Source organism: Phacochoerus africanus, chromosome 8, assembly GCF_016906955.1.
Source record: "Phacochoerus africanus isolate WHEZ1 chromosome 8, ROS_Pafr_v1, whole genome shotgun sequence".
NCBI classification, from domain to species: Eukaryota; Metazoa; Chordata; class Mammalia; order Artiodactyla; family Suidae; genus Phacochoerus; species Phacochoerus africanus.
In genome coordinates this window covers 80,159,497-80,185,667 of record NC_062551.1, presented here as the reverse complement: position 1 = coordinate 80,185,667, position 26,171 = coordinate 80,159,497, and the positions used below count along the sequence as shown (strand labels likewise).

At 54.3% G+C, this 26,171-nt stretch overlaps 3 protein-coding genes across 3 annotated transcripts; all 3 read right to left on the bottom strand.

Moving 5' to 3' along the window:
- Positions 1-5,817: 5,817 nt before the first annotated feature.
- C1QB (complement C1q B chain) lies at positions 5,818-10,268 on the bottom strand. Its single transcript, XM_047792385.1, has 3 exons — positions 10,111-10,268; positions 7,390-7,578; positions 5,818-6,534 (listed from the first exon to the last, which is right to left on the bottom strand). The coding sequence occupies exons 2-3, from the start codon at positions 7,553-7,555 to the stop codon at positions 5,960-5,962; spliced, it is 741 nt and encodes a 246-aa protein (XP_047648341.1). The 5' UTR covers positions 7,556-7,578; positions 10,111-10,268; the 3' UTR covers positions 5,818-5,959.
- A 4,217-nt stretch (positions 10,269-14,485) lies between these two features.
- Positions 14,486-19,200, bottom strand: C1QC (complement C1q C chain). Its single transcript, XM_047792384.1, has 3 exons — positions 19,071-19,200; positions 18,635-18,827; positions 14,486-15,325 (listed from the first exon to the last, which is right to left on the bottom strand). The coding sequence occupies exons 2-3, from the start codon at positions 18,813-18,815 to the stop codon at positions 14,769-14,771; spliced, it is 738 nt and encodes a 245-aa protein (XP_047648340.1). The 5' UTR covers positions 18,816-18,827; positions 19,071-19,200; the 3' UTR covers positions 14,486-14,768.
- A 3,505-nt stretch (positions 19,201-22,705) lies between these two features.
- On the bottom strand, positions 22,706-25,767 carry C1QA (complement C1q A chain). Its single transcript, XM_047792491.1, has 3 exons — positions 25,616-25,767; positions 24,554-24,729; positions 22,706-23,474 (listed from the first exon to the last, which is right to left on the bottom strand). The coding sequence occupies exons 2-3, from the start codon at positions 24,720-24,722 to the stop codon at positions 22,900-22,902; spliced, it is 744 nt and encodes a 247-aa protein (XP_047648447.1). The 5' UTR covers positions 24,723-24,729; positions 25,616-25,767; the 3' UTR covers positions 22,706-22,899.
- Between the last annotated feature and the right edge of the window lie 404 nt (positions 25,768-26,171).

Genomic DNA, 26,171 nt, shown 5'->3' with positions numbered 1-26,171 from the left:
CTTTTGTTGTTCCATATAAATGTTTGGATTGTTTGTTCTACACCCCAGTTCTGATGACAACCACCATCAATTACTATACCTCATGCTTTCGGAGAACTTCCTTTGTGTGAGGGGCTCTGCACGTAGAACCCCATTCAACCCTCAACCACTTTGTGGCATGTGTATGGTTATCACCCTCATGTTATAGAGGAGGCAACTGTAACCCAGAGAGGTTAAGCAATTATCCTGAGAACACACAGCCTGTAAGTGGAGGAGGTGGGGATTGAATAGAGCCTCTCTGTTCTTCTAATTCCTGAGCCCCAGGCTTTCCTCCCCGCTGAGTTTCTCATCTTGTGTTTCCCTTCTTCCCTCAACCCTGTGTACCCCACAGACTCCTGTGAGCAGAAACTGGGCTACAACTGGTCACTGCTTTCATGTCCATCAGCTCAGCCTTCTCACCAGGGGTAGAGGGCCACCTGCATTGGCATCACCTCAGGTGTTTGAGAAAAGTGCAGATTCCTGGGGCCTCCAGGTCCTAAGGAATCAGACTCTCTGGGACCTGGGACAGAGCCTAGACACCAGCAAGTTTCCAGGGAGTTTTGTTGTTCACTAAAATTGGAGACCCAGTGCCTCCAACCACTCAGGGTAGTGAGTACAACGCCCACTTTACAGACAAAGAAAACTAGGCCCAGAGAATTTTTCTGTCAATGTCCCAAGGTTGGAACCGGGCAGACTAGCCTAATGGAAAGTGGACTGTGTTCAAGTTCCTGTTCTTCCCTGTCTGAGCCTGGAGCCATATCTGGGTCTAGAGCAGGATGGCAAATCCAGCCCATAGGTTCATGTGCAGCTTGCGAGCTAAGAATGGTTTTTACATTTTCTAAATGGTTGGAAAAAAAGCAAGAGAAATATTGTGTGACGTGAAAATTACCTAAAATTTGATTTCCAGTGTCCTTAAAGATTGTTTGGAACTGAGCCATGCTCATTTATTTATATATCGTCTGGGGCTGTTTTCCTGCTACAGAGCAGGGTTGAGTACTTTCCACAGAGATTGTAAGGCCCCCAACCAAAAAGAATTCCTATCACGCCCTTTACAGAAAAAGTTTGACAGCCCCTGGTCTACAGCAGTGATTCTCAGCTGTTAGCTGCATCAAAATCACCTGCAGGGCTTATTTTAAAACACAACCTGTGGGAGCTCCCACTGTGGCACAACGAGGGGTCAGTGGCATCTCTGCAGTGCCATGACACAGGTTTGATACCTTGTGTGGCTGCAGCTGTGGCGTAGGTTGCAACTGTGGCTCGGATCTGATCCCTGGGACCTCTATATACCAAAGAAGAAAAAAATAAAACACACACAAACTGCCGGGCCCCATCCCTAGATTTTCTGATTCATCTGACCTGGGGTGGGTACCAAGAGTCTCCAGTTCTAACAAGGTCTTAGGTGATACTGAGGCTGGAACCCTGGTTATAGGTACCCTGGTCTTCGGAACAGATGCTAAGCCCCACCCCAGAAGATGGTAGTGCCCCCCCCCACCCCAGGGAGTGGGATGGGCTTGGAGAGAAGAGAGGGAGAAGGCAGGAGCTCCAGGTCCTCTCCCAGCTGCCTATCCACCAGCTCCTCTTCCAGGCTGTCCTTCTCCTGGTGTCTGCTCCCCCCTGGTGGCAGCAAGCCTGGAGCCAGCCGGTGTGTTCTGCCTTCACAGCCCATCCTTCCACTTGGAAACACATCTCAAAGGCTTCAGTTTGTACATCCTTTCCCCTGGGGAGTCCTCTTCTAGGAATTTAATCCAGGAGAATCACGGCTGTGTATCAGGATGTGTACTGCATCATTTATCAGACTGCAGACCAGGGCAGTCACTGGACGTGGTTGCACAGCTGGTAAAGAGTCAGGCAGGATTGGATCTTGAGTCTGTCTGACTCAAGACCCAGTGCCCTCCACTGCCACCCCACACAGCCCCTCGAGGGGCTTCCTGCCTACTGCGGGGAGCAGTAACTCTGAAGCCGAACTGCCTTGTGTCACTTACTAGTTGTGAATGTCAGGCAAGCCACTTAACTGCTCTGTGTCTCAGGGTTCCCCTCTGTAAAAGGGGAATATGATTGTAAAAGTCACGGAGCATCAGGCACTCTGTGAACTGTTGTTATTATTACTTATCAAGCCCCTATCTTCCTTCTTTGCCTTCACCCCCCTTTCTTCTTAACTGGCTCAAAGCCAGGAGGTGGCAGATCTAGTGGGGATGCCCACACTGCTCTGGGAACTGCCCCGCCTACCCTGTAGTCTGGGCAGGAGGACGCAGGGGTCCCTGAGGTACATAGGCCTGGATCTAAATCCTAAATCTTCCGTGTCACATGGGCAAGTAACAGTCCCTCCCTGAGCCTCAATAGTCTTACCAAGGAGTTTCCTGGTTCTTCAGCAGGTTAAGGATCTGGCATTGTCCCTACTGTGGCTCAGGTTGCTCCTGTGGTATGGGAACCTCCACATGTCATGGGCACAGCCAAAAAAAAAAAAAAAAAAAAAACCAAAAGAGCAAAACAAAACAAACAAAAAACAAAAAACAAAACTTATCTTTGGAATGGTAGCCATAAGATTAGACCTGTGGGAGTTCCCTCTGCTGGGTAGTGGGTTAAGGATCTGGCCCTGGCTCTGCAGCAGCTCAGATAGCTGCTGAAGCACATGTTAAGGATCTGGTGTTGCCACAGCTGTGGCATAGGTCGAAGCTTGGATTCCATCCCTGGCCCGGGAACTTCTATATGCTGCAGGTGCGCCCCCCCCCCCCCGAAGAAAAGGTTAGATCTATGGTTTTTGACGTGTGGTCGCTCAGGCAGCAGCAGCAGAAGCAGGTGGGGACTCTTAGGAAATCCAATTCTAAGAAGCCCTCCTGGTGATGGCGATGCCTGCTGAAGTTTGGGAACCACAGGATTAGAAGACTTGCTCCTAAGGCTTGTTGTGACTAGTATGAGAACAGGAGAGAATACTTATTGGGTGTTGAGCTCGATAATCCAGAGCTGCGATTATTATGGGGCTGCTCCTCCTTGGCCTCTGCCGATTGGGTCAGGAGTATCCTTGCTCCAAGTTGGGCCCATCACTTCCCCTCTCCTGGGAACTGGGAATTGGAGGTGTTAGTCTCCATGCGGCTTCCTTGAGAGGTGGGGGCTGACTTGGTGGTCAAGGCTGTCCTTGGGGGCATTCACCTTTCTCCACTGGCTTTAACAGTTGAGAAGGCCGATCTGCAGAGAGAGGCTCAGAGCCGAGTGGTCTCAGAGGGGAACACAGCAGCCCTGGCTGGGGGACATCCAGGTCTGAATGCCATGTCCATTGAAGCCAGGCCGTCCCATGGGCAGCTGGGTCCTGCAGGACACCTCTGGGCTCCCCTGATAAGTCCCTCCTTTTCTCCTAAATTGGTTCTAGGTAGTTTCTGTCACTTGGAACTAAAAGGGCTCTGGCATGTTGAAAGTTGGGGGTCGGGGTCAAGGTGGGTGCATGAAGGTCAAGGGTCATAGGACTAAGGAGACCACTTCCTCTTCTGCCTCTGCCCAACTGCTAGTCTAGCCAAGAGATCTGAGTTTCAACCCCATCCCCTCGGAGAAGGGGCGAAGGGGAAACAGCAAGTCTGGACATCGATGGACATGAGACCCCTCTGAGGTCACCGCCAGGCTCCCCCATTATTCTTGGTCCTGTTCCTGTGATGAAACCTCAGGGATCTTCCTGAGAACTGTAGAGGTGAACCCTCCCCACGGGGTGGAAAAGAGCGATAAGAAAGGTGAAGGGTTTAGATATGCTCATGTTTGTGTAAAGCAAGGTATGTCTGATTGCAGTGGGGGTGGCTGAACATGCAGTGACAGCCCCGGGTTTCTGGCAGATCTGAAAGCTGGGTGGGAGGCACAAAAAGGGCACCCTTCTGAGTGTTTTTTTGGGGGGGTCTGGTGGAGGAAAGGCAGCAGGGTCAGGGTTTATGGGTCAGGAGTTAGAGCAGTGCAGTCGGCTTGAGGCAGCACAAGAGACAAGCTCTGACTCCTTGGCCTTGGCCCACTTTGCCTGTGTCCTTGTAGTGAGTTGGGCACCCTGCATGATGTGCTCAACACCAGCAGCCAGATCTGCCCTTAGGGTGAAGTGTAGCTCTGTATAGACAAACCCACTGGTAGAGGCTCAAGAATGTGGACTCCTGAGGTCTGACTTGTTCAGGTGAGAGGCTGGGGGTTTGCCGAAGGGAATTCCAACAGGAGAGGGTGGCAAGGAGGTGGTATGTCTACAGGTTTAGCAAGAACTTTGAGACAAACAGAAGCAGGCTCCGATCTTGGATGTGCACTTGCTTCCATGTGACCCTGGGAAAATCCCTTGTCCTCTCTGAGCGTCAGATTCTTATTTATAATGAGGATAAAATATGTGCCTCCCAGGGTTTATGGTGGAGAGTGAGGGAGCTAATGCACACAAAACACTAAGTACATAGTAACTCAGGATGGTTATTATTATTGCAACAACTATCACTAGCCTCAAAGGCCAGGGAGACAGTTTGTACCAAAAGCATTGAGTGGCAGTAAGAAAGCCCAGCCCCTGGAGAAAAGACGTGAGCCAGGTCCCTGTAGAGGATTCTGAGGTTGGGAGCAGCCTTGAAGCCCAGGAGATGGGGCAGAAACTGTGCCCAAAGAATGGAATCCTGAGAAACAGGCTAGCCAAGCAAGGAGGCTAGGCTGGTGCCATGAGCATAAGTGATTGGCTGAGGTGCATTAAATCCCTCCTACCTTAGGTCAGGATTGGTTGAAAGTCTTTGTGGGTGGGGCTGGTAAGAGCAGCTGCAGAGAGCAGGTGCAAGGCTGGGAGGGGCTCAGAGGTGAGCTGGGTAAAGGGCTCACAGCTTAGCAGGGGAGGTGGGGTGAGCATGAGTGAAGAGCCAGATGCAGGCAGCGCATGCTCAGACCTGAACAAGTGAGAAGTAGGTTAGAGGAGGTCAGAGGAGTGAGAGCTGTGAGGCTGGAATGGTCCAGCTGTAGGGAGAAGATGTGGCTTGAATGAGGTTTTGAAGGATGGTTAGATAGGCAGAGTGGAAGGGGAACAGCAAGAGTAAGGGCACTGAGGCAGGAAAGCCTGGGTCTCTCCTAGAAGACAGAAAGGGGTGGAGTGAGATAGTCTTTGTCCAGAAGAGGAGGGAAGTCCAATCCATAGAGAGCCTTGAATGCCAGGCTCATGGGCAGAGCCTATGTCCAAGTGGCAGTAGGGAGCCACTGAAGGTTATTGAGCAGGGGAGTGCCATGACTGAGCTTGGGCCAGGCTGGGAGGGAGAACATATGGGGGTGAATCAGAAGGGAAGGGTCTCGATTCCAAGGTCAGTTAAGACTGGAGAAGGACTCTGATCCCATAGGTGGGGGTATGTGATGTTACATGCAGAAAACCCCTTTAGGCTCCTAGATATCTTGCCTTGAAAGAGGTCTCAGTTCATCAGCGGGCAGACCTGCCCTGGAATCCCAGATCTTCTGAGGGACTGAGGGCTGTCCCTTTATCCCTCCCATCCTCAGTTTTCTCCTCTGTAAACTGGGCATGATTCAACCTATCTCCAAGGATAAGTGTGAGGATTAATGAGAGAAGGAGCAGAGGGTCTAGCCCCGTGCTTGGGGCATTGTGGGTGCTCAACAGATGGTGTCCCCTCCCCAGCTCCCATTGTGTGGCTGAAACAGAGCTAGACTCAAAATGGCCCTCCTGTCATGACCAGTTAAATAGAGTTTCTGCTCTCAGAGGTCATTCATTCATTCATTCATTGTTCAGTCATTCAACCAGCATTCAAGCAGCATTTCTACACACCTACCATGTGCCAGATGCTGGGACACAATTAGTTGAATTAGACTACTGTCTCTTGGCCTTGAAAAGTTTATTTACTTGTTCATTCAGCAATATCCATGGAGCCCTACTGTGTGCTTTGCCTGGGGGAGGGGGGTCCTGTTGGGGGTAAAGTGAGCACGGCTGGCGGGGGAGGGAGTGAATCAGCCCCACAGGTCACGCCTCTACATCTGGGAAGAGCAGGAACCCAGAGAAGATGGTGTTGGCGCCGTCGATGCCCAGCAGGGAGCTCTTCTCGGTGGCCTGCAGGAAGACGGTCTCCTCCACCTCTAGCTTGAGCACAATGCTGCCCGTGGTGACCTGGAAGGTGTTCTGGACCTGGTCGCAGAAGGTGACCACCTTCCGCACCTGCTCTCGGCCACGCATGAGGTTCACGCACAGGTTCCCTCGAGAGCTGGCATGGTAGGTGAAGTAATAAAGGCCGGGCACCTTGCACGTGAACTTGCCACTTCGAGACTCGTAGTTCTCATTGGCGTTGGTGATCACCTGATCAAAGCGGATGGCCTGGTCCGGCCGCAGGTGGGTGTTGATGGTACGCTTGGCAGAGAAGGCGATTTTCTGTGTGGCCTTGTAGTCTCCGGACTCGCCCTTGGGGCCACGGGCTCCAGGAGGCCCTGGGGTACCTTTGGGGCCGATGGGGCCCTTGGGGCCGACTTTTCCTGGAATCCCAGGAATCCCTGGATCTCCCTTCTCTCCAACCTCATCGTGGTCTCTTACTTGCCCTGGCAACCCTGGAAAGGTGGAGACAAGAGAAGTGAGGGGGCCAGAGATTGCCAAGAACCAGGAATGGACCGGGACTGGGAGGCAGGGAGTCACCTTGGACTGGTCCCTGCTTTTCTCCAGGCCCCAGTGCCCATGTGAACAAGAGGATAGGATGTCCTCTGAGTCTCCTTCCAGCCCGGCTTTCCAAGTCTGGGACGTGCTTGACAGTGATGGGGACTGATGCCTGTGGGGTGGGGAGCGGTGTCTCCTTCAGGAAGGTGCTGGGCCTGCCCCCGTCACCAGCTCGTAGAGGCGAGCCTGGAGCAGGGATCAGGAATTCTTGGCACGCATGCTAGCCCTCTCCAACCTGTCCCCGGAGACATGCAGCCTTCATCAATGACTAAATGAGATTATGTGAGGAGAGGGCTTGGCTATGGTTACATAAAGGGATGAACTACATCTTACCGGGGGGGAGGGGGGGTTATGTCAGGAAGTCTTTTTTGAACCCTGTGGCAACCCAGCAAAGGAATCATGGTCTGCATCTGACAGGTGAGGAAATAGCAATTCAGAGAAGGTGAAGCCACCTACTGGGGCATTAACCCAGGGCTGTGCAACTGCAGTGGACTTATCAGTGAGAGAGCCATGGTTCAGTCTCAGCCTCAACATTTACTGGGCTCCCTTGGGAAAATCAGTGGCTTTTCTGGACATCCGTTTTCCCATCTGTAAAATGGGGATCAGAAAAATCCCTTCCTTGCAAAGTCATTGTGGAAGCCTCAGGAAGCTGATGGCTCTGCCCATGTTCTGCCATCTCTAAGGTAGGCATCTGTGACTGGAGGGTGGGGCCTCTGTCAGTGACACTAGTGTGTCCCCAGAGTCTGCAGTACCTTTCTCTCCCTTGATCCCCGGGGTCCCAGGTATGCCATCAGGGCCCGGTATCCCTGGGATACCCGGGATGCCAGGCATGCAGAAGATCTGGGCCTGGGAGACATGAAGCAGGTTCAGGAGCAGCAGCGGCAGCAGCGCCGGGACGCTGCCCCTCAGGGTCTTCATTGCCACACTGCCTCCGCTGCTTCCTATCGGGGGACCAGAAGATGTGATCAGTTACTACCGTTAGTTCATTCATTCCGTCACTTGTTCCTCTGTTCACCTAGTGTCATGGCCACCAGACCCTGTCCTGGGTGCTAGAGATACAGTGATGAACAAGACAGACGTTCCCTGCTGATCTGGGGCTTGTGTGCTCAGAAAATCAGCCTCAGCCCCTCAGTCTGGTCCTCATCCATTCATGACTCAGATTCCTGAATTAAGCCAGAAGTTGTGCTGGCCACCAAGGAAAGGGGGCTGCAAAGGTGGGCATGACCAGGGCACAAGTGACCGGCTTGGGCTCTGTCCTACTCCCAGGAGAGGGTGGCTCCGGCTGTGAGCCTGCTTATCTTGCTGGAGGTTTTACAAAATGACGATCTGACCACTTTAATAATCAATGCATTGGGCACTTAGCGAGTGCCAGGCTCTGTGCCAAAGCCTTCACAGGCCATTATCTCATTGAATTTGGTCCTTACGATGGCCCCCTTAGAAAGCGCCCCTGCTTTTTCATTTTACAGATGAAGGAGCTGAGTATTCGAGGGGGTGGACAGCTCAGTCAAGGTCACACAGCCCGGTGTGGCTGGGCTTCAAATCCACTCCCATTGGATCGAAGAGCCGTGGGCTGTTACATTAAGAGGCCTCCCTACCTGGTGGTTAAAACATGGGCTTTGGAGCCGGACAGCCTGACAGAAGGAGCTACATCGTGGACTGTACTTAGAGCAGAGTCGGGTATGGGCCTGCCTTCAGCCAAGGCTTTTATTGTTATTATTATTGCTTCTGGTTTGGGGCAGTAAACATTCACCAATGGTGAGAGGCCTGGAAAGCCATACTGCCAGGATCCCAATCAGGCCTCTGCCCCTTCCTAGCTAAGGGCCTGAGGCATGTGGCTTCTGTCTGGCTACAGTTTCCCCTTCTAGAAAATGGGGATATGCCAATCTCTACCTCTTCGGGTTGGGGGGAGGACAGACAAGTTTAGGCTTTCGACGGCCTGACATATAGGAGATGTTTAGTGATATTGGCTATTTTCAGATTACCACCATCCCTGGGAGTGCCCAAGTTCTGGGACACAATGGAGGCTGCTTGGAAAAGTAAACAAGAATCTGGTCATTTGGGAGATTGGGCTGAGGGCAAGGAGGGCCCTCAGGTGCCGGCAGCCCGGGGGGGAGGAGCTCTGACTGGCTGCTGGGGGTGGGGTGGGGGTCGAGGGGAGCAGGGTCCTGACCTATGATGAGACTCAGGCTCCTGCCAGGGAAAGGGACGTGGGTGGGGCGATCTGGGTTCTGGCCCATGGCAGGGGCTACGAGTCTCACACTTGGGCAAAGACTTAAAACCCATCTGGTCTGACCACCCTCTGCCTTCACCATCCATGAGCCCCTACGCCTCACACAGTCCCCGCATCACCAACACGTCCATCTCCTTCTAGCCCCACAGCCCCTTTCCCCCTGACTTGGAGTCAGGCCAACTTGACCTTGGACTGCCCCTCTGCTACTTGGCTGCATGACTTCAGGCAAGTGCCTTAACCTCTCTGAGCCTTTGGTGAAGTTAATTTCGACCGGACAGAGGATTCCAGGAGATGGAATCTGGAACCAGGTCCCTAGTGCAGTGCCTGATCCCATGGCCTCCTCCACCAGCATTACTGAGTTCTCAGTACTAGCTAATAACCCATCCCAACTTTGCCTGCGAGTCAAATCGCTTCCTTGAAAGAGTCACACTGAGCTTTCTCATTAGGTTACCAGGAAATAAGAGAAGGCAGGTGTTGGAGAAATCCTGGGCTGGGTGGAAGAGGACCTGCTTCTAACTTCATCTCTGCCGCTGCCATATTTTTTTTTTCTTTTTTTTTTAGGGCTGTACCCGCAGCATATGAATGGTCCCAGGCTAGGGGTCGAATCAGAGCTACAGCTGCCGGCCTACACCACAGCCACAGCAATGCCAGATTTGAGCTGTGTCTGTGACCTACACCACAGTTCACAGCAATGCCAGATCCTTAACCCACTGAGCAGGGCCAGGGATCAAACCCACATCCCCATGGATACTAGTCAGGTTCGTAACCTGCTGAGCCACGATGGAACTGCTGCCACTGACACGTCTTGAACCAGTTGGTGAGCTAGGCACTGTCTGAGTTGATCTCCTTTAGGGCTCCCAGCACCCCTGAAAGATTTTGTTATCCTTGGAGAGGATCCAGGCTGAGAGAGGTTATGCGACTTAGCCCAGACCACCAGCGCCTGAGAGGCAGAAGCAGGGCTCAGCTCCAGTCTCGGTGACCCCAAAGCCTTTGTCCTACTGGCTCCCATTTTAGGCTGACTCCTCCCCCATTACCTAGGGCTCCAGGTAGCAGCAGGCTCCCAAGATCATCTCCAGAGAGTCTGATACCTGAGGTCTGGGTTTGGGCCCAGGAATCCTCATGGTCAAACACCACAGGGGGCTCTGAGGCAGGGGATTCAGGGCCTGTCATTTGGGAATCACCACCTTCTGCCCTATTGCTCCTGCCAGCCCGTCCCTGTCCCAGTGCTAAGCCCCATCCTCACCTGGGAACCTGACGTCCTGGGATGTCGCTGGGCTCAGCAGCAGTGGGACCGGGAGCCAGGAGCCTGCTGCTCTCAGTCCAAAGCGGAAGTTCCATTCCCCAGACAAACGAGAAGGGCCTTCCCCTGACGGCCCCCTCCCACGGGCCCAGCAGGCCAGTCCCCTCCCGGTCACCCCATTTTGACACTCTTCTGCTGCCTTCAGGCAGTTTCAGGTCCCGTTTCTGCCATCTGGCAGGGTTTACTGTAAGTGAGGGGTGGGTGGCGGGCTGGGTTTTGCTGGCTCAGCAGCTGCGGGGAACAGCAGCTATGGCTGTTCTGGGAGAAGATCCACAACTGCTAAGGCCCCTGACCTCATGAGCTTCTGCAGGGAACAGGGGTGTTCCTCAAATGCAAACATGGCTCGCCTGGTGCCTGAGGGCTGGATTTGGGGTTCAAAACCTCGATTCATATTCTGGCTCTGCCACTTACCAGTCAAACCTCACCTTCTCAGCCCCGGGAACCCAAGGGAGCCCCACTTTCCTCTGCTGTGCGCTGGGCCCATAATTACACTTGCTCTACAGAGTGTACAGGGCACTGGGGCACTCAGACCAGAGCGTGAGAAAGAGGACAGCAAACTGTAAAGTGCAGTGCACATGTTGATTATTAATATCAGACCTTGTCCCAGGCCTCCCCTTCCCGGGCTCATCTCTTCTGCTTTCTTTTCATCTTGCACCCCTGCTCTTTCTCTGTTCTCAGAAAATAATGTAATAATGAAACATGCATTTTAAATGTGGTCATTATTTATTTATCCCCCTTCCTCGGCTTCCAGAGGGCCTGGAGCTGGTGACAGTAATAGGCTCAGGCAGAAACCTGTTGCTTGTTGATCCTTGGATCCCACCAAGGTAGGGCTGGAGAGGGGCTTGGAGGTCACCCAGCCCATGTGGCTCATTTGATATATGGGGAAACTGAGGCCCAGAGGAGCAAGAGCCATCACTCAGCAAATATTCTTTGAGGTTCTATGTGCCCTGGAGGTAGAGCTGCCTGCAAATAAGCCCCAGGTCCTGCCCCCAGGGGGTGTCTCTGCTCCTGGGAGAGACTGGTGTTAAACATGGAATGATGGGCGTTCCCATCATGGCACAGTGGTTAAGGAATCTGACTAGGAACCATGAGGTTGCAGGTTCGATCCCTGGCCTTGCTCAGTGGGTTAAGGATCCATTGCTGCCATGAACTGTGGTGTAGGTCGCAGATGTGGCTCAAATCCCGAGTTGCTGTGGCTCTGGCGTAGGCCGGTGGCTACAGCTCCGATTAGACCCCTAGCCTGGGAACCTCCATATGCCGTGGGAGTGGCTCTAGAAAAGGCAAAAAGACAGAAAACAAAACACAAAACAAAACAAAAACATGGAATGATGCAAAAAGTTCCACTGCTTCTGTGATGAATGTCACAAAAAGTGGCTATAGGAGCCCACACCCCATGCAAATGGCAGATGCAGCACTCAGAGTCAGGCAGCCCTGGCACCAGGAGGGCAGCCCTCTTCCTGAGGCTTCACCTGAGGCCACATGATGCCCTTCTCAGGGATGGTTCCCCGGTGAGTCCCTGGAGCCACCACAGGTCAGGAGGGCCCTCTTGACATCCGTGCTTGGAGATAGAAAATCACCCGGCTTGTGGATGCTGCCTGATGGAAAGTACGTGTTTACTGCATGGGTGATAGAGAAAGAAGAGGATCATTTGATGAAACCCAAGGGTCTCTAGGCTCTGCCAACTATAGACCCTCCAATGATTTGGTGGCTGGTGACAATGGGAAAAGATGGGCTTGAACTTGGAGTGGAAGCAGCACGAGCCTAGGAACCAGAAGCAGCAGGACAGAGGGTCGGGGCATGGGCTTGGAATTAGCCCCTCCCAAGTCTGAACCCCAGGTCCACCTCTTTCTAGCTCTGTGGCCCCGGGCACATTTATTGACTGCAGTTTCCGCATCTATGAATCGGGGTCATGGGCACCCACCTCCAGGGGGTGGCTGTGGGGAGCTGGTGAAATAACCCTGCAGTTCCGGGGCCTGAGTGCCTGGTCCTCGGTAGACACCCAGTGCAATCCTGGGAGTAGTATGATTTCTCTGCAGAGAAGGTAGAAATCTTGGAGCCCAGATGTACAGAAGCCATGCCTGGATTAGGGATCAGGGGCTAGCAGTCTCTGGACCTTGGCCCTTGGGTGGGAGCCAGTTGGTCTGTACTCTTAAAATCGTTGGCTTAGATCCCTGATAGAGAGGGGACTGTCCCTGCAAATGGTGGACAAGAAACCTAAGACCTTTTAATGTCCCTTGGTCTGAAAGAGGCTCCCTGCCCCTCAGGGAGCCTTATTCCGGCTTCCGTTTCACTCTTGCTGGCCCCCCTTAAAAACCCTCCCCCAGCTCCCCTCAAGCCCAGCCGACTAGCTGGCATTTTCAAAGCCCTGTCTCTCCTGACAAAGAGAGAACAACAAGGGAACAATTATGGAAAACAAAAATGGCACAAAAACGGTCGTTTCCAAAGTACAGTTTTCTGATCTGACACTGTGGCCTACATAAACGGTGTATTGATTTTTTAAACAAAAGAGAAATGAGAAGAAAGTTGTATCACTTGGGGCATTGCCGGGCGGACTGCTAAGTGGTTGGTTGCTAGAGGTGCATGGTGAGTGGAGTGGCCCCACGACCCTGGCCTTGGCAATTGTCCCTGCCAGAGGCTCTCAGACTCTGTGAACCAGGATGGGTTCCTAGGCCCTGGTCTCTGTTGTTGCTGTGTGTGTGTGTGTGTGTGTGTGTGTGTGTGTGTGCGTGTGTTCATCTCTCCTTCTCATCTGATACATTTCCCATGCCCCTCCTATGCACCAGGTGTGTGTCAAAGGGGCCCCCCCCCAAAGATGCTCATAGTCCAGTGGGGGAGGGGCAGGCTGCGGGGAAAGAAGTACATGAAAGCCAGTTGATGGACCATATGCACTGACTTCACCTGGCAAACTGCCTACCCACCCGCAGCTCCGTCCTCCCCAAACCTTTATAAAACAGGCATGGGTCCAGAAATCTGTTTTTGTTTAGTAAATAAGCCAGCAGATAATTTCGTTGCACCCCCAGATTTGGAAAGCTGGGCTCTAATGTGTCACGAGTTTGTGGTCCACATCGACGGAGGGTACTATTCAGATACCAACGGGAGAACCAGGGAAGGCTTCATGGAGGAGGTGGTCTTTGGGTTAATTCCCAACAGCTGAGTGTGTACTATCCAGGTGGGTGGAGGATTTGTGTGGGTGGGATGGGGCCTCTACAGAAAGAAGGAGCATCATGGGCCAGGCTGTGGAGGTATGAGACCTATTCTCTTACCAACAAAGGGGCCAAAGCGGATGGTGGTAATTGGAGAGCTGGGCTCCAGCCCCTGCTGTTACAGCCCGTCTCGTGCCTCTTTGAGCTCCGTGAGGTCTTTGTGGAACCAATCTGAGAGCCCAGCCAGGCTGGGGTAGTTCTCCGTGGCCTGAGTGAGCCTCAGGTCTCACTGGGCTCCAAGGCCAGACCTGCCATCTGCACAGGAATGTTGCACTTTTTATCTGTTTGAACCCAAGCTGTCAATCGCTTCCTGTAGTTCGCACAGTGAAAGTGCTGAAGCTCACGCTGGCTTCCTGGTCCTCCAACAAGGACTGGGGCAGCTGGGCCCAACTGTCAGCAACCTCACAGTGAAACCTTGACACTGTGGCTGTGGGCACAATGGTTTGGGGGTGCTGCCAGAGTCTCAGTTATTCGGGGTAAATCAGACATCCAGGAGTCAGAGTCTTACTCTCTCCCTCCCCGATTTGTGCCCACCCAGTGCATAGTTACAAAAATTAAATAACCGAGTAGACGGGTTAGTATAATGCCTGGTGCATAGCGAGTGCTCAATAAAGCTTAGCTACTATAACTTTTTAATCCCCTCATTCATTTACTCTTTTAGTCATTCATATACCCGCTATTCATACATTCACACCAATTCACGCATTAATTCAGCACAAACTCATTTGTACTGGGCCTTCCTAAGCCCAAACCCCTCCTATGATGGGTGCTCCCCAAATTCAGCATTGGTCAGCGTAGGTCTGGGAGTTCAAACACACTCCCTTTTACCTGTGGGCAAGGATACGTTTAATGATAGCAGTGCTTCTCACCCGAGCAAGTGACAGCAGTCCCAAGTGCATGGAACACGCCCCCAACCCGGGGACCTCATGTGACCTTCAGCCACATTTGAACATCTCCCCCAAATGGCCAAATGGTGCTAAATGCTGCAACCTTGGCACCAAGCTTAACAGAACACCAACTAGATGCTTGAATCTAGAGCCCAGAGATGGCAGGTGCAAAGAGGAGGATGAGGGAACTGCTTCAAGGATCCGGCGGTGAAGAACCAGAGCTGTGTGTTATTTGTTGACTGATTTATTTATGAATCTCCCTGCCTCTTCCAAGACTTGGAAAAAAACTAATGACAGTACCAGAAAGTGTCGGTTAAGTATCAAAGCAGTGACTCCTGAAGGAGCTCAGAGGAGGGCGAGAACTCATGGGGTAGGATGGCAGGGTGGGCTTCCTGGAGGAGGAGTCCATCCAGTGGTGAGAATGGCCTGAGCAAGGATGTGGCACAGCAGGCTCTTGCGGGAAAGCTGAGGGAGGTGGGGTGGCCCCGGGGCGGGAGCAGGCCTGCCCGCCCTAGTTAGGGAAGAGCAAGAAGCCAGAGAAGATGCTGTCGGAGCCCTCCGTGCCCACCAGGCCGTTGTAGTCGTTGACTCCCAGCCACACCTGCTCGCCCTCCTGCAGCCGCAACAGCACACCGCCCGAGCTGACCTGCTTGCTGCTGGACATGTGGTCACAGAAGGTGGTCACCTTGAAGCCGTTGCGGTAGAGCAGCACACATAGGTTGGCCGTGTGTGACGTGTGGTAGACAAAGTAGTAGAGGCCGGGGACTTTGCAGGTGAACTTGCCAGTGTTGATGTCATAATCCCCCTGCGGGTTGGTGATGACGTTGTTGAACTTGAGCAAGCTGTTGGCCGCTGGGAACTGGGCCGTCTGCCGTGTGACGGAGAACACTGACTGGTGCTTCTGCTTGTATCTGCCCTCCTCGCCCGGCTCCCCACGGGGTCCCATGACTCCGGGATTCCCTGGAATCCCAGGGGTTCCCATGGGACCGTTTTTTCCAGGAAGGCCAGGTTTGCCGGGATCTCCCTTCTCACCCTTGGGTCCGCGTGTCCCAGGGATAGCTGGGATTCCTGGGGAGAGAGCAGGTGACAAGGAAGGGATGGGGCAGGGGATAGGGAAGAGGGACAGGGCTTTCCTCCAGGGGACACTCCCCCAGGGTTTGGTCTCTGGAATCTCTTTCCCCCAGACGGCCCATGCACCTGGGAGCAGTGTGCGGGGAGTAAGAGGGGAGGGAAGAGCTTATAAGCAGGTCAGAGAGGAGGGAGACCCTGGTTCGAGCCCTGCCTCCCTGTGCTCTGGCCCTCTGATCTTGGCTAAGGCACGGCCCGGTCTCTTGGCCTCAGTTTCTTTCTTTCTTTCTTTCTTATTTTTTTTTTTGTCTTTTTGTCTTTTTAGGGCCATACCCATGACATATGGAGGTTCCCAGGCTAGGAGTCTAAGTGGAGGTATAGCTGCCAGCCTGCGTCACAGCCACAGCCACAGCAACACCAGATCTGAGCCACATCTGCGACCTACACCACAGCTCATAGCAAGGCTGAATCCTTAACCCACTGAGCAAGGCCAGGGATCAAACCCACAACCTCATGGTTCCTAGTTGGATTCATTTCCCCTGTGCCATGACAGGAACTCCTTGGCCTCAGTTTCCACATTTGTGATGGAGAGGCTGGGACCAGGCAGCTCAGGAGGCAGGACAGCAGGGCAGGACCTCAGAGGCCATGACTCTCAGCCCATGGACAGCACATGGCCACAGATACTTCCTCACCTGAAAGTCTAGGTTCTTAGTTTTTCTTGACAAAAACCAGAAGGTTGGTCAGAGGCAGATTTCCTGGAAAGCTCATAAAACTTAAGCTTCAGACCCCATTAGCTTGCACGGACCCCTTCAACGCCCTTTGCATAATTTTATAATTTTGTCAACATTTTCTGTTGAAATAATTACAGATTAACAGGAAGTTGAAAAAAAAAAAAAAAGACAAAGAAGTCTCATGTACCCTTTACCTAGTTTTCCCCAACCTTTCATAACTAAAGTATGAAATCAAACTCTGAGAAGGACACGCCTGGGAGCCAGAGCTCTTACTTTTCTTGTACTCCTTGTATGTGTGTGGTTCTAATACAGTTTGTGTAGTTTATGTAACCCCACCCCAATCAAATGTAGCCCTAACTTTTGTTATAATTTTTCTTCAAGAGGCTCCTCAACATTTTATAAGCTTTAGGGCCCCATAAAACGTGTTTCTGTGTCTGAGCTGGAACCATCCAGGCCAGCTGAACATGCGGGGACCACTGGGGACCACCCGGTGGAGCCACAGGCTGCTCTCTCCAGCTACCCCCCCCCCCAGCCCCCACAACCTGCTCCTATGAGAGTAAGCCAGCTTCAATGTCCTGCGTGTTACTAATGAGGAAACTGAGGCCAGAGACTTGCCCAAGGCCATGCAGCCAGTAGGAGGTGGAGTCAGGACTCAAAGTCACGTCTGGCTAAGTCCTAGCTTATTACTGCCCAGATTATCTGATTATCTGAGCCTCCTTTCCCAAGCTGCTTCTTCCCTTGTCCAAACCACACTCATCTTTTAGGGCCTGACTCTAGTCTCCTCTTCCAGGAAGCCCTCTCTGACTATCCCTGCTGGCCCTCCTGGCCGCTTCCTCCTCTGACTTCCTCTGGGGCGGGTGTCTGGGCAGACCTACTGTGACAGATCTTTTGTGGCCTGTGAGCCTTTTAGGTCCCAGGGTGAGGAGTGGGGAAGCAGAATCCAGCAGACCCAGGCTTTAGGCCCTGTGACCTCCCCTCCCAGAGCCTCTGTTTGCCCAATTGAGATAAGGGCATAATAGAACAGATCCCGTGGAGCAGCTGGAAGAGTGGGGTAGGAGGATGCATGAGCCATAGCTCCTAGGCAGCTCCCAGCACTGTCAGGTCCTGGTGACGGCTGTCAGGATGCTGACCAGGCTGCACATCTCATCCTTAGGGTCTGTCTTCCAGCAACTGACTGGGAGGGGCAGGCAGAGCAGTGGTGAGGGGGCTTGGGAGTTGGACAGGATTCCCATGTGTGACTTCCTTCTGGCAGGTTGCTCGATCTCTCTGAACTTCAGCTTTGATGTTTGTAAAATGGGCGTAAATTGCTTTTTTGAAGGATTTTGACCTCTGGTTCTTATTTGTAAAGTAGAGTGAGTTTTATCTACCCCACAGGATGGATATAGGTACAGCATTTGGAACGGTGCCTGGCGCACAGTAGGACTCAAAAAGTGGTGGCCATTAGCCATCCTGGGCAGTGAGATGGCAAGAGGCAGCTGTGAAGTACAGGGTCCTAGAAAAATGGCAGGCCCGGGGGCTTCATTTGGCTCACCAGGACCTGGAGCCCTTCCTTGCGGAATGTTGGTGCAATTCCACTCGATGGCCAGGAGGGACGATGACAGTGGAAAATCCCCAAGGACATTCTTCTCCACTGGCCTCCCTCACCCACTCCCTCTGCCACCCAGCCCTGTCACCCCTGCCCAGCGCCACCCCAACCTCCCCTGCCTCTGCTCAGGACACACTCCATCCCCTTGAAATGCACCTGCTCACAGACAAGTCACCCCCAGACTCCTGCGCTGGCCTCGGCCCACTTTACTCATGCTAGGGCTTGCCGGGAAACTCTGACAGAAGATTCTGTGGCTGTGATCCTGACTGCTTACCCCCACTCCTCCAACTACCCAGAATCCTAGGGAGGGAGGTGAGCACAGATCTCTGATGAGAATGATGATGACAACAGCTATGACAACCACAGCCCTCGCTCACTGAGACTTGCCACATGCAGGGATTGTTTGATATTTGATCTTATTAATCTTCATGGCACCCCCCCCACCCCCCGTGCGGTAGGAGCTGCCACCTCTCCATTTTACAGATGAGGAAACCGAGGCACTACAATGTTAAATACCTTGAGCAAATTCACATGGGGGTAGTAGTGGGAGTGGGACTTGAACCCTGGCCATCTGGGCATTGTATATAGTCTCTGCCTGGGCCCCACATTCCCCTCCACGGTCCATGTTGCTGGGCAGGTGGTTGGCGGGGCCGGGGGGTGGGGGTAGGGTTGCAATAGCATTTTGGAATTTGCCAAAGGTGCTCACCTGGATCATCCCCTGTGATCCTCCCCGCTCCCTCCCAGGGCCTGTGCTCCCCTTCTCTCCCTATGATCAGATGGGGAAGTTGAGGAGCAAAGAGGTGAACCATGGGGGGCCTGAGGATTGGGATCTGAGGGGAGAGGGCTAGACCTGCCACCAGGGTTAAGACTCTGCCCTGGAAGCCGGTGTGGCCAGAAGGACCACCGTCCTTGCCATCAAGCTGCTGTCCCCCCTCCCCCGGGGTTGGCCCCGGATGGACACTCCGACGCCTGCCCCCAGGCTGGCAGACTCACCTGGCTCACCCTTGGGCCCTGGCAGTCCATCATACCCATCCTTCCCGGGGGCCCCAGGCAGGCCCGGTATCCCAGGGATCCCAGGGCATCTTAAGTTGTCCTGGCCTTCGAGTGGCAGTGCCAGCAGGAGCAGCAGTAGGTTTAGTACCAGAAGGGGCCAGGAGCTGGACCCCATGTCCATCTGGGGAAGGAGCTGGGTGGACAGAGAGCTGAGTTGGCCCCCAGCCCCTCGCCCAACCTCCTCACCCTCTCCCCCCAGGGGCTGTCCTCCTCAGCCGTCAGGAGCCTCCCTCCCTTCCCCAGGCCCTTGCCCCTTGGGAGCACACTGCAGATTGGGATGGAGACCCTCCCTCTTCTCACAGGTCAGGCTGTCCCTGGGGCCATGTTTCAGGAGGGGGGTGGGGGTGGGGGTGGGGGAATTGCCGTTCACCCTCACCTGGACAGGTGGGAGGTTTCTGGTCTGGTCACAGGATGTCCTCAGGTCTGCTTTTCCTCTCCAAGGCAGGAGGACACCGTGTCGGAGTGGATGCAGCAAGGAGGGCCCGGAACAGACTGGGTGGCCCCCTCCCTGCCCCTCCCCCTCCCCTCAACACCACATCCCCTTTCCCATAATTTTTCCTGACTCAATACTTTCTTTTGGGTGCTGAGCCAGACTGACCACAGGGACGCCCCTGTGTCCCTCCACCTTCAGGTCATGAGTGTCCGAAATGAGGAAATTGTTCACTGCCCCGGATCTGGTAAATTGCGTGTGTATGGGTGTGCGTGTGAACTTCCGCCTCCTGGGCAGACTTCCCCCAGAATCAAGTTCAGCCCATCTAATGCCCACCCTGCCCCTGTTGCCATTTACTGTGCCCGAGACTCAGTTGTTTCACAAGATCCCCAGGAGGAAGTTATAACCCCCCCCTCCAACTTCACAGATGAGGGCACTGAGGCCCAAGGAGGTGAAAAATCCTTGCCCAAAGTTGCATACTGAGTGCTTTCTTGGGGTCCAAGCCTTGCTCACACCCCTCTGCGTAGCTGCCTCCAGAAACAAGCCTCATATGCATTTGTCAAGTGGTAGGTCTTATTCTAGAAACTTCCATATGCCTCCTCCTATTTGCCCTAGTTGGGGGTGGACACTCAGGGCAAGCTTTGCTGGCAGGCAGCCTGCTGTGGAGTCAGCAGCCTTGGGGTATCCTTCTAACCCTGCCCTGAGGCCTTTAGCAAACCACCGGTCCTCAGGCCTCAGTCTTCCCATCTGTATACTGGGTGGTGGGAGAGGCCCAGGTTTTGCATGTCAGTGCCTCTACTTTTGCTGGGGCTCCGATGATCCCACTCTCCCTGCCAGCACCGCCTCCCTCACCTCCATCTCCAGCCCCCCTGCCTCTGGTCTTGGAGCCCAGTATGGCTGGTGAGGGGTGGCCAGTTGGGGTCAGGCTGGCAGGGCTGAGAGATGCCGCCTCCTCTCCTCTTCTCCTCACACGAGATTCTGGGGGGGTGGGGCAGTGGAGGGTTCCAGACTGACTCCACTCCTGCCACCCATGTGAGTGGGTGGTTGGATCTCCCTGAGCGTTGATACCTCCTCTGTACCTGGGGGTTTCCAGTAGCTTCCGTGCAGGGCAATGCTAAGGCACACAAGTGCTTAGCCCTGGGCTGGTCATGGGCGGGAGTTTGGAGCCCTGCCCCTGCCTGGCTGAGTGACTCTCAGGGCCTCAGGCTCCCCGGCTGTCCCTCTATCCTGTGACACACGGCTACAGAGCGCCACAGGGACAAGAGCAAGGATGTGAATGTCCTTGGCCCCGGAATTTCCAAGTGGGCAGGGGGCTGGGAAGAGCATAAATAAGGGACACAGAAGTATGGGGGGGGGGGGAACCTAGCCCGATAACACCCAGGGCTCCCATCTTCCACCCTCACCTCCTTTGTGCCATGGTCTGTCTTGTCCAGCAGGTGGCAGCCTCAGCCCGTGCTCAGCCCTCCCCTGCCCCTCCCACCTGGCCAGCCTGGCTTGGTCCTCTGCTTCCAGAGGGGCTAGAGATTTGCTTTGGCGAAGAGGGGTGGGTATGGGTGGAATTTATGGTAAGACGCTGCGGGGCTCCCTGCACCCATTTCTATCTAGACTGGACTCTCCAGCTACTTCTGGGGCCTCCACTCCTGATCTTGTCTTTGAGCCGCATCGCAATGAAAGATGCCCTCCACTTTGGGGTCAGGCGGACCTGGTTCAAATCCAGGCCGTGCCACCTTCTGGCAGTGTGACCTTGGGTAGATGTCTCCTTTCGCTGAGCCTCAGTGTCCTCACCGATTTTGCTGGGATTAAATGTTGGGTGGCTATGAAATGTCCAGCCCACAGTAGGTGCTCACAGCTCTGTCTCTTCCTGGTCTATGGGTGTGTGTGTGCTGAGCAGGCAAGGGGAGAGCTGGGGCGGAGTAGAGGCCCAAAGGGGGCTGAGGGGTCCAGCACTGCCCCGGCGCTGCACAGCCTTGCTCTCTTCTTCCTGTCTCCCAAAGGATGTGGATGGGGCTGGTCAGCCCCAGGAGAGGGTCTTAAGTGGGTGTGGGAGGTAGGGGTTGGGGGTTGTGGGATGTGAGCACCCCAAGGGGAAAGTGTGAGAGGTTTGGGGTATTTCTAAGGCAGATGCTTGGCGGTGGGAGAGGAGAGCGTGTGCCCCTGTGTATGCATGTTAGGGGTGTGTCCGGGACAGGTGTATGTGAGCACACTACTGATGGTTGATGGGGGCACCTGGGTTCGGAGGTGGGGGCGCATGGATAGGATGCCCGTGTCTCCCTGAGTGTGTCTGTGGGTTTGAAGGTGTGGGGAGCGTGTCCAGGGCTGTGCCCGGTGGGTCTCAGGGGGCCTTGTGTGTGTGAGGAGTCTTGGTCCATGTGCATCTTAGGAGGTGTGTGTGTGTGTGGTGCAAAGGTCAAACCCACTTCCTCTGGGAAAAAGCACAGGGTGTTGGACAGTATCAGGACAGAACTTCTAGTCTCCTTATTTTCCTCACATACAAAGGATGTAGTGGGGCTTTTTGCTTCTGAGCAGCATCCAGACAGGCCAAGTGAGACCCTGGAAATGCATCACGAACATTCCTAACCCTCCCCATCCCCGGTCCAGGTGGGCTGCCCAGCAGGCAGCTGCCCCAGGCTGGACTCAGGCAATCTGGCTTCGGGAGGATTCTGGAAGCCCTTGGACCAATTGCTCCCCCTGCTCTGGGCCCCGCCCCCGCCTTTCTGGCTCATGGTTGGAAAGAACACATGTCATTTGCCAGGTGTGTGGCTGTGGAGGTTGGTGAGGGCAGTGGGTAAACGCACAGGATTGGGTGTCATTAGGAGATGGGATCCAATTGAGCTCCTCCATTTACTCATGACCTTGTGCTTTAAGTTCACGTCTAGGCTCTGTTTTGTTATTTGTAAAATAAGGTCATAATACCTACCTCAGAGTCAACTGTAAACATGAAAAAATATATTATGGCTAAAACATATGTAGCCCTTCCTATGTATCAGGTGTTGCTCTGCAGTTTTCATGCAGAAAGTCATTTAATCCTCCGAACAATCCTTTGAGGTGGGTGCCATCAGCATTTCCTCTTTGTAGATAAGGAAACCGCATCCACTGAAGTCAGGTAAAAGGCATTATCACTGGACAACTAGTAAACAGTGGCCCAGGATCTGAGCCCGGGCTGAAGAGGCTCCTGCCACCTGCTAAATTCTAATTGTAAAATACCAAACACAAGCCTGACTTGTAAGCACGCAATAACTATTGTCATTCTTTGGAATTTTTTTTTTTAAGGACCACATCCACAGCATATGGAAGTTCCCAGGCTAGGGGTCGAGTCAGAGTGGTAACTGCCGGCCACAGCCACAGCCACAGCCACAGCCCCAGCCACAGCAACACAGGATCCAAGCCCATTCAACCTACATCATGGCTCATGGCAACGCCGGATCCTTGACCCACTGAGCGAGGCCAGGGATCGAACCTGCATCCTCATGGTTCCTAGTAGGGTTTGTTACCGCTGAGCCACAATGGGAACTCCCTGTTGTCATTCTTAAGCCTCCCTCCCGAAGCCCAGAGAAGCAATGGAAACTCAAGCTCATCAGAAGTGATGGACTCATGGTATTTTATTCCAGAAAAAGATTTGAGAAATGATCTCCCTTCAGGCAGCTAAAGCAACAGCACCCCCACTTTACAGAGTGGAGCATAGCCACCACAGAGGTGGCCTGAGTAGGCCAGGGTCACACAGCAGGAAGCAGAGGCCGTGGTGGGGAGGCGGGGGGGGGGGGTGTCTTTCTCTGGCTCAGGTGGACGGGAAGATGAGGAAGCCGCTGAAGACGCTGTCAGCTTCTGAACCCTGGTAAATGCGGCCTTTGTTGGGGTCTCTTTGGATCCAGACCTGGTCTCCCCGCTGGAGCTGGAGCACCGAGCCCCCAGACACCACCTGGAAGAGTCCCTTGCTGTTGAAGTCACAGAAGCCCAAGGACTGCTGGACCTGGGCTCTCCTAGAGGACATGATGGACAGGCAGAGGTCCCACTTGGACACCACCTGGAAGGTGAAGTAGTAGTAGCCTGGCACATCGCAGATGAACTGGCCCAGCTGGCTCTTGTACGCGCCCTCCTGGTTGGTGATGACCTCATCGAAGATGACCACATTGCCGCTCGTCGGAGGATTCCGTCGCACGGCCGAGAAGGCCGGCCGGCGCTGGTCCTTGATGTTTCCCGGGTTGCCCTTGATGCCCTTCAACCCTGGGATGCCCGGGAGCCCTGGAGGGCCGCTGGGCCCCGGGTAGCCCATTCTGCCAGGTTTTCCAGGGGACCCAGACTCCCCCTGGTCTCCTTTAAGGCCGCGGATGCCAGTCTGAAAGGCAGGGGCTCCTGCGGAGAGAAAGGCCAGATTGGGAGTGAGTGTCTAGTCTCCTCCCATCCTCTAGGAGGTGGCTGGAACCCCAAATGGCTGTGAGATAGAGGATAGAGGTGAGTCTGGGCCTTCAAGACATGGATCCTGACGCTGTGTGACCTTGGGCCCGTGTCTCAATATCTCTGAGCCTCAGCGGCTTTATCTGTAAAATGGAGAGGAATGTGAACAAGGCCTTGGGAAAGTGTCAGGTTGTGGGAAAAGCAGGACATTGGCTTCTCCACTGTATGCCTGTCCACAGCCGTGTTCTCCACGCTCCCCCAGGGCTCTGACCTTGACTTCTTCAGGTTCGGGGACTACATGTAGGATGCCTGGGAGCAGACTGTTGCAAAGGTCTCTGCAGGTCTTTCTGGGCTGCTATGCACTGGGAGGCGTGTGGGGATTGCTGGAGACTTGCCTTTTGTCCCAGCCCTTTTTCTAGAGTGTGAGAGTTTTTGATGCCTGAAGGGGCTGGGAAAGGAGAAGCAGGAACAGTGTGTGTGAGTGTGTGTGTGTGTGCGCGCGCGTGTGTGCGCATGTTGGGGGCAGGGGGTGGGAGCTGGAAGCAGAAAGGAGAGCTGCCATTAACTGATCCCTCTCTATGTGCCAGGTGAGATTATTTGTCCATTTTACAGATGAGGAAACTGAGTCTCAGGGTGGTAACTCACTCAAGGTCGCACTGCAAGGCAAGAACTCTTGAGTCTGAAGCCTGGGGCATTCATCTTTCTGGTAACTGAGCAAAGGCCAAGGACGGGGCCGAGCTCTGGGACCCTTCCTGTTCATTGCTTGCAGGGACCCACTCTCCAGAGGAGAACGGTGAGGCTGAGGGAGGAGGAGGACCCAGGGAGTAAAGGGGACACAGAGGGGCCTGGGAGCCTGTGGACGTGGCCCTGGGAGAGGACTAGAACCCCCTCAGCCCCTGGGGCCAAGAGCAGAGACTGGAGGGGCTACCTGTGGGGGCCCAAGTGGACTCCTGTCACTCAGGGCCTCCCTGAGCCTCCACTCTGGAGGCCAGGCCAGGCACAGGGATGAAGAGCTGGGGTCCAGGGGGACCGCTTACCCGGCTCTCCTCGTTCTCCCTTGGGGCCTGGCCGCCCGGGTCGGCCGGGTTTTCCTGCGGCCCCGTCCCTCCCGTCCAGATTTCGGCACGTGTCCTGGGCCGCCGAAGAGGCCAGGGATACGGCCAGCACACTGATCATGATCACCAGCCAGTCCCGGGGGGCTTCCATGATGCCGCTGTGGAGACATGGGCAGGGCCTGGGCAAGCTGGACATCGCACACTCATGCACGCCCACCTCACACTCTTGAATGTCCCCCACCACAATGATACGGCACACACACCCCCCTCGAGGGCCTCCAGTGTCCTCCCTCCTTGCAGCCCAGGACCGCAGACTCACACAGATACACACAAGGAACTGAGCGTACCCGTCTAGTTACACACTCAGTCGCATGAACACAGCTTCTCACCCACACACCTACACAGCCCAGTAGCACACTCAAAAAGCCATGACACAGCCTGGACACAAACTGACTCACTCCATCCGTCACTCACCTGGACACACACAGCTATGTACTCCTACAGATGAGCTATGCCACTGGACAAATATTTATTGAGCACCTGCTCCCTGTTTAATTAACGCCCTCTCACCCAGATGGCAGAGCTGGGCATGCACCCGGAATTCACAAACACCTGACACACACACACACACACACACAGATGCTCCCTCCTTTACACACTTGGCCCCTTTCAGCACCCACTGGAGGAGAGGTGGCTGACTGTCACATACTGTCCCCTCCGTGGGACCCCTCTGCTGGACTCGGACGCACCCCGCCTTTTCTCAGCTTCTTGTCTTTTGGGAGACTAGGACCCAGGAACTCCGGCCAGAGCTGATGGGTCTGGCACCACGTCCCAGACTCCCCCAAGCCCCTGGAGTTAAGATCCCCCCACTCGCTCGTCCTGGGTTCTGGATCAGCGCCCCCACCCCCACCCCGAGCAACCCTGTCCTGGCAAAGACCCAGCGAGCAGCGTTCTCCCTCCCTCCTTCCCTGGTCCAGCCTCCTGTGCCAGCTCCCCTGCTTCCCTGAACTCCCCAGCCCCCTCCCTCTCAGGCACGGGCCTCACCTGCCTCTCGTCGTCAGTGCACTGGACACTCCTGCCCTTCACGCAGGGACCTGTGTGGGACACCCAGTAGGGGCGGTGCTGGCCTCTGGCCGAGTTTCGCATCCCTTCCCATTTCCCCTTCTCCCTCCCTGGAACTGCCCCAGGGGCCAGAGGCATGCAAAGGTCATTTTGAGCAGACCTCAGCAAGACTGGGCCACGGGACATCTGACCCCGCCACAGCTGGTGTGGGGGCAGGGACAGCAAGATCAAAATCCAGGTCCACAGGAAGGGGGCGGTGGAGGGGGTACTGGGTGGGGCTGTGAGACCCAGAGAGGCATAGAAGTTGAGGCAGAAGTATTGTTTTTTGTTTGTTTTGTTTTTGTTTTTTAAAGTATAGTTGATTTACAATGTTGTGCTAATTTCTGCTCCAGAGGAACCTTTAGTAGCTGGTGAGCCTTTTTTCATGGTTGTGAAAGCAGCATGTATTCATTGCCAAAAGCTTGGAAATACAGAAGAGCACAAAGAAAGAAGAACAGCACTGTAACGAGAAGTTCCATAGTCAGCTTTCTAGAACTGC

Excerpts from the sequence above, each read along its gene's own strand:
- C1QB (XM_047792385.1), bottom strand. The coding sequence starts at position 7,555 with ATGAAGACCCTGAGGGGCAGCGTCCCGGCGCTGCTGCCGCTGCTGCTC. Across the intron at positions 6,535-7,389 it reads GGGGATCAAGGGAGAGAAAG|GGTTGCCAGGGCAAGTAAGA; the intron begins GTACTGCAGACT and ends CCACCTTTCCAG.
- C1QC (XM_047792384.1), bottom strand. The coding sequence starts at position 18,815 with ATGGACATGGGGTCCAGCTCCTGGCCCCTTCTGGTACTAAACCTACTG. Across the intron at positions 15,326-18,634 it reads AGGGCCCAAGGGTGAGCCAG|GAATCCCAGCTATCCCTGGG; the intron begins GTGAGTCTGCCA and ends CTCTCTCCCCAG.
- C1QA (XM_047792491.1), bottom strand. The coding sequence starts at position 24,722 with ATGGAAGCCCCCCGGGACTGGCTGGTGATCATGATCAGTGTGCTGGCC. Across the intron at positions 23,475-24,553 it reads GGGAGAACGAGGAGAGCCGG|GAGCCCCTGCCTTTCAGACT; the intron begins GTAAGCGGTCCC and ends TTCTCTCCGCAG.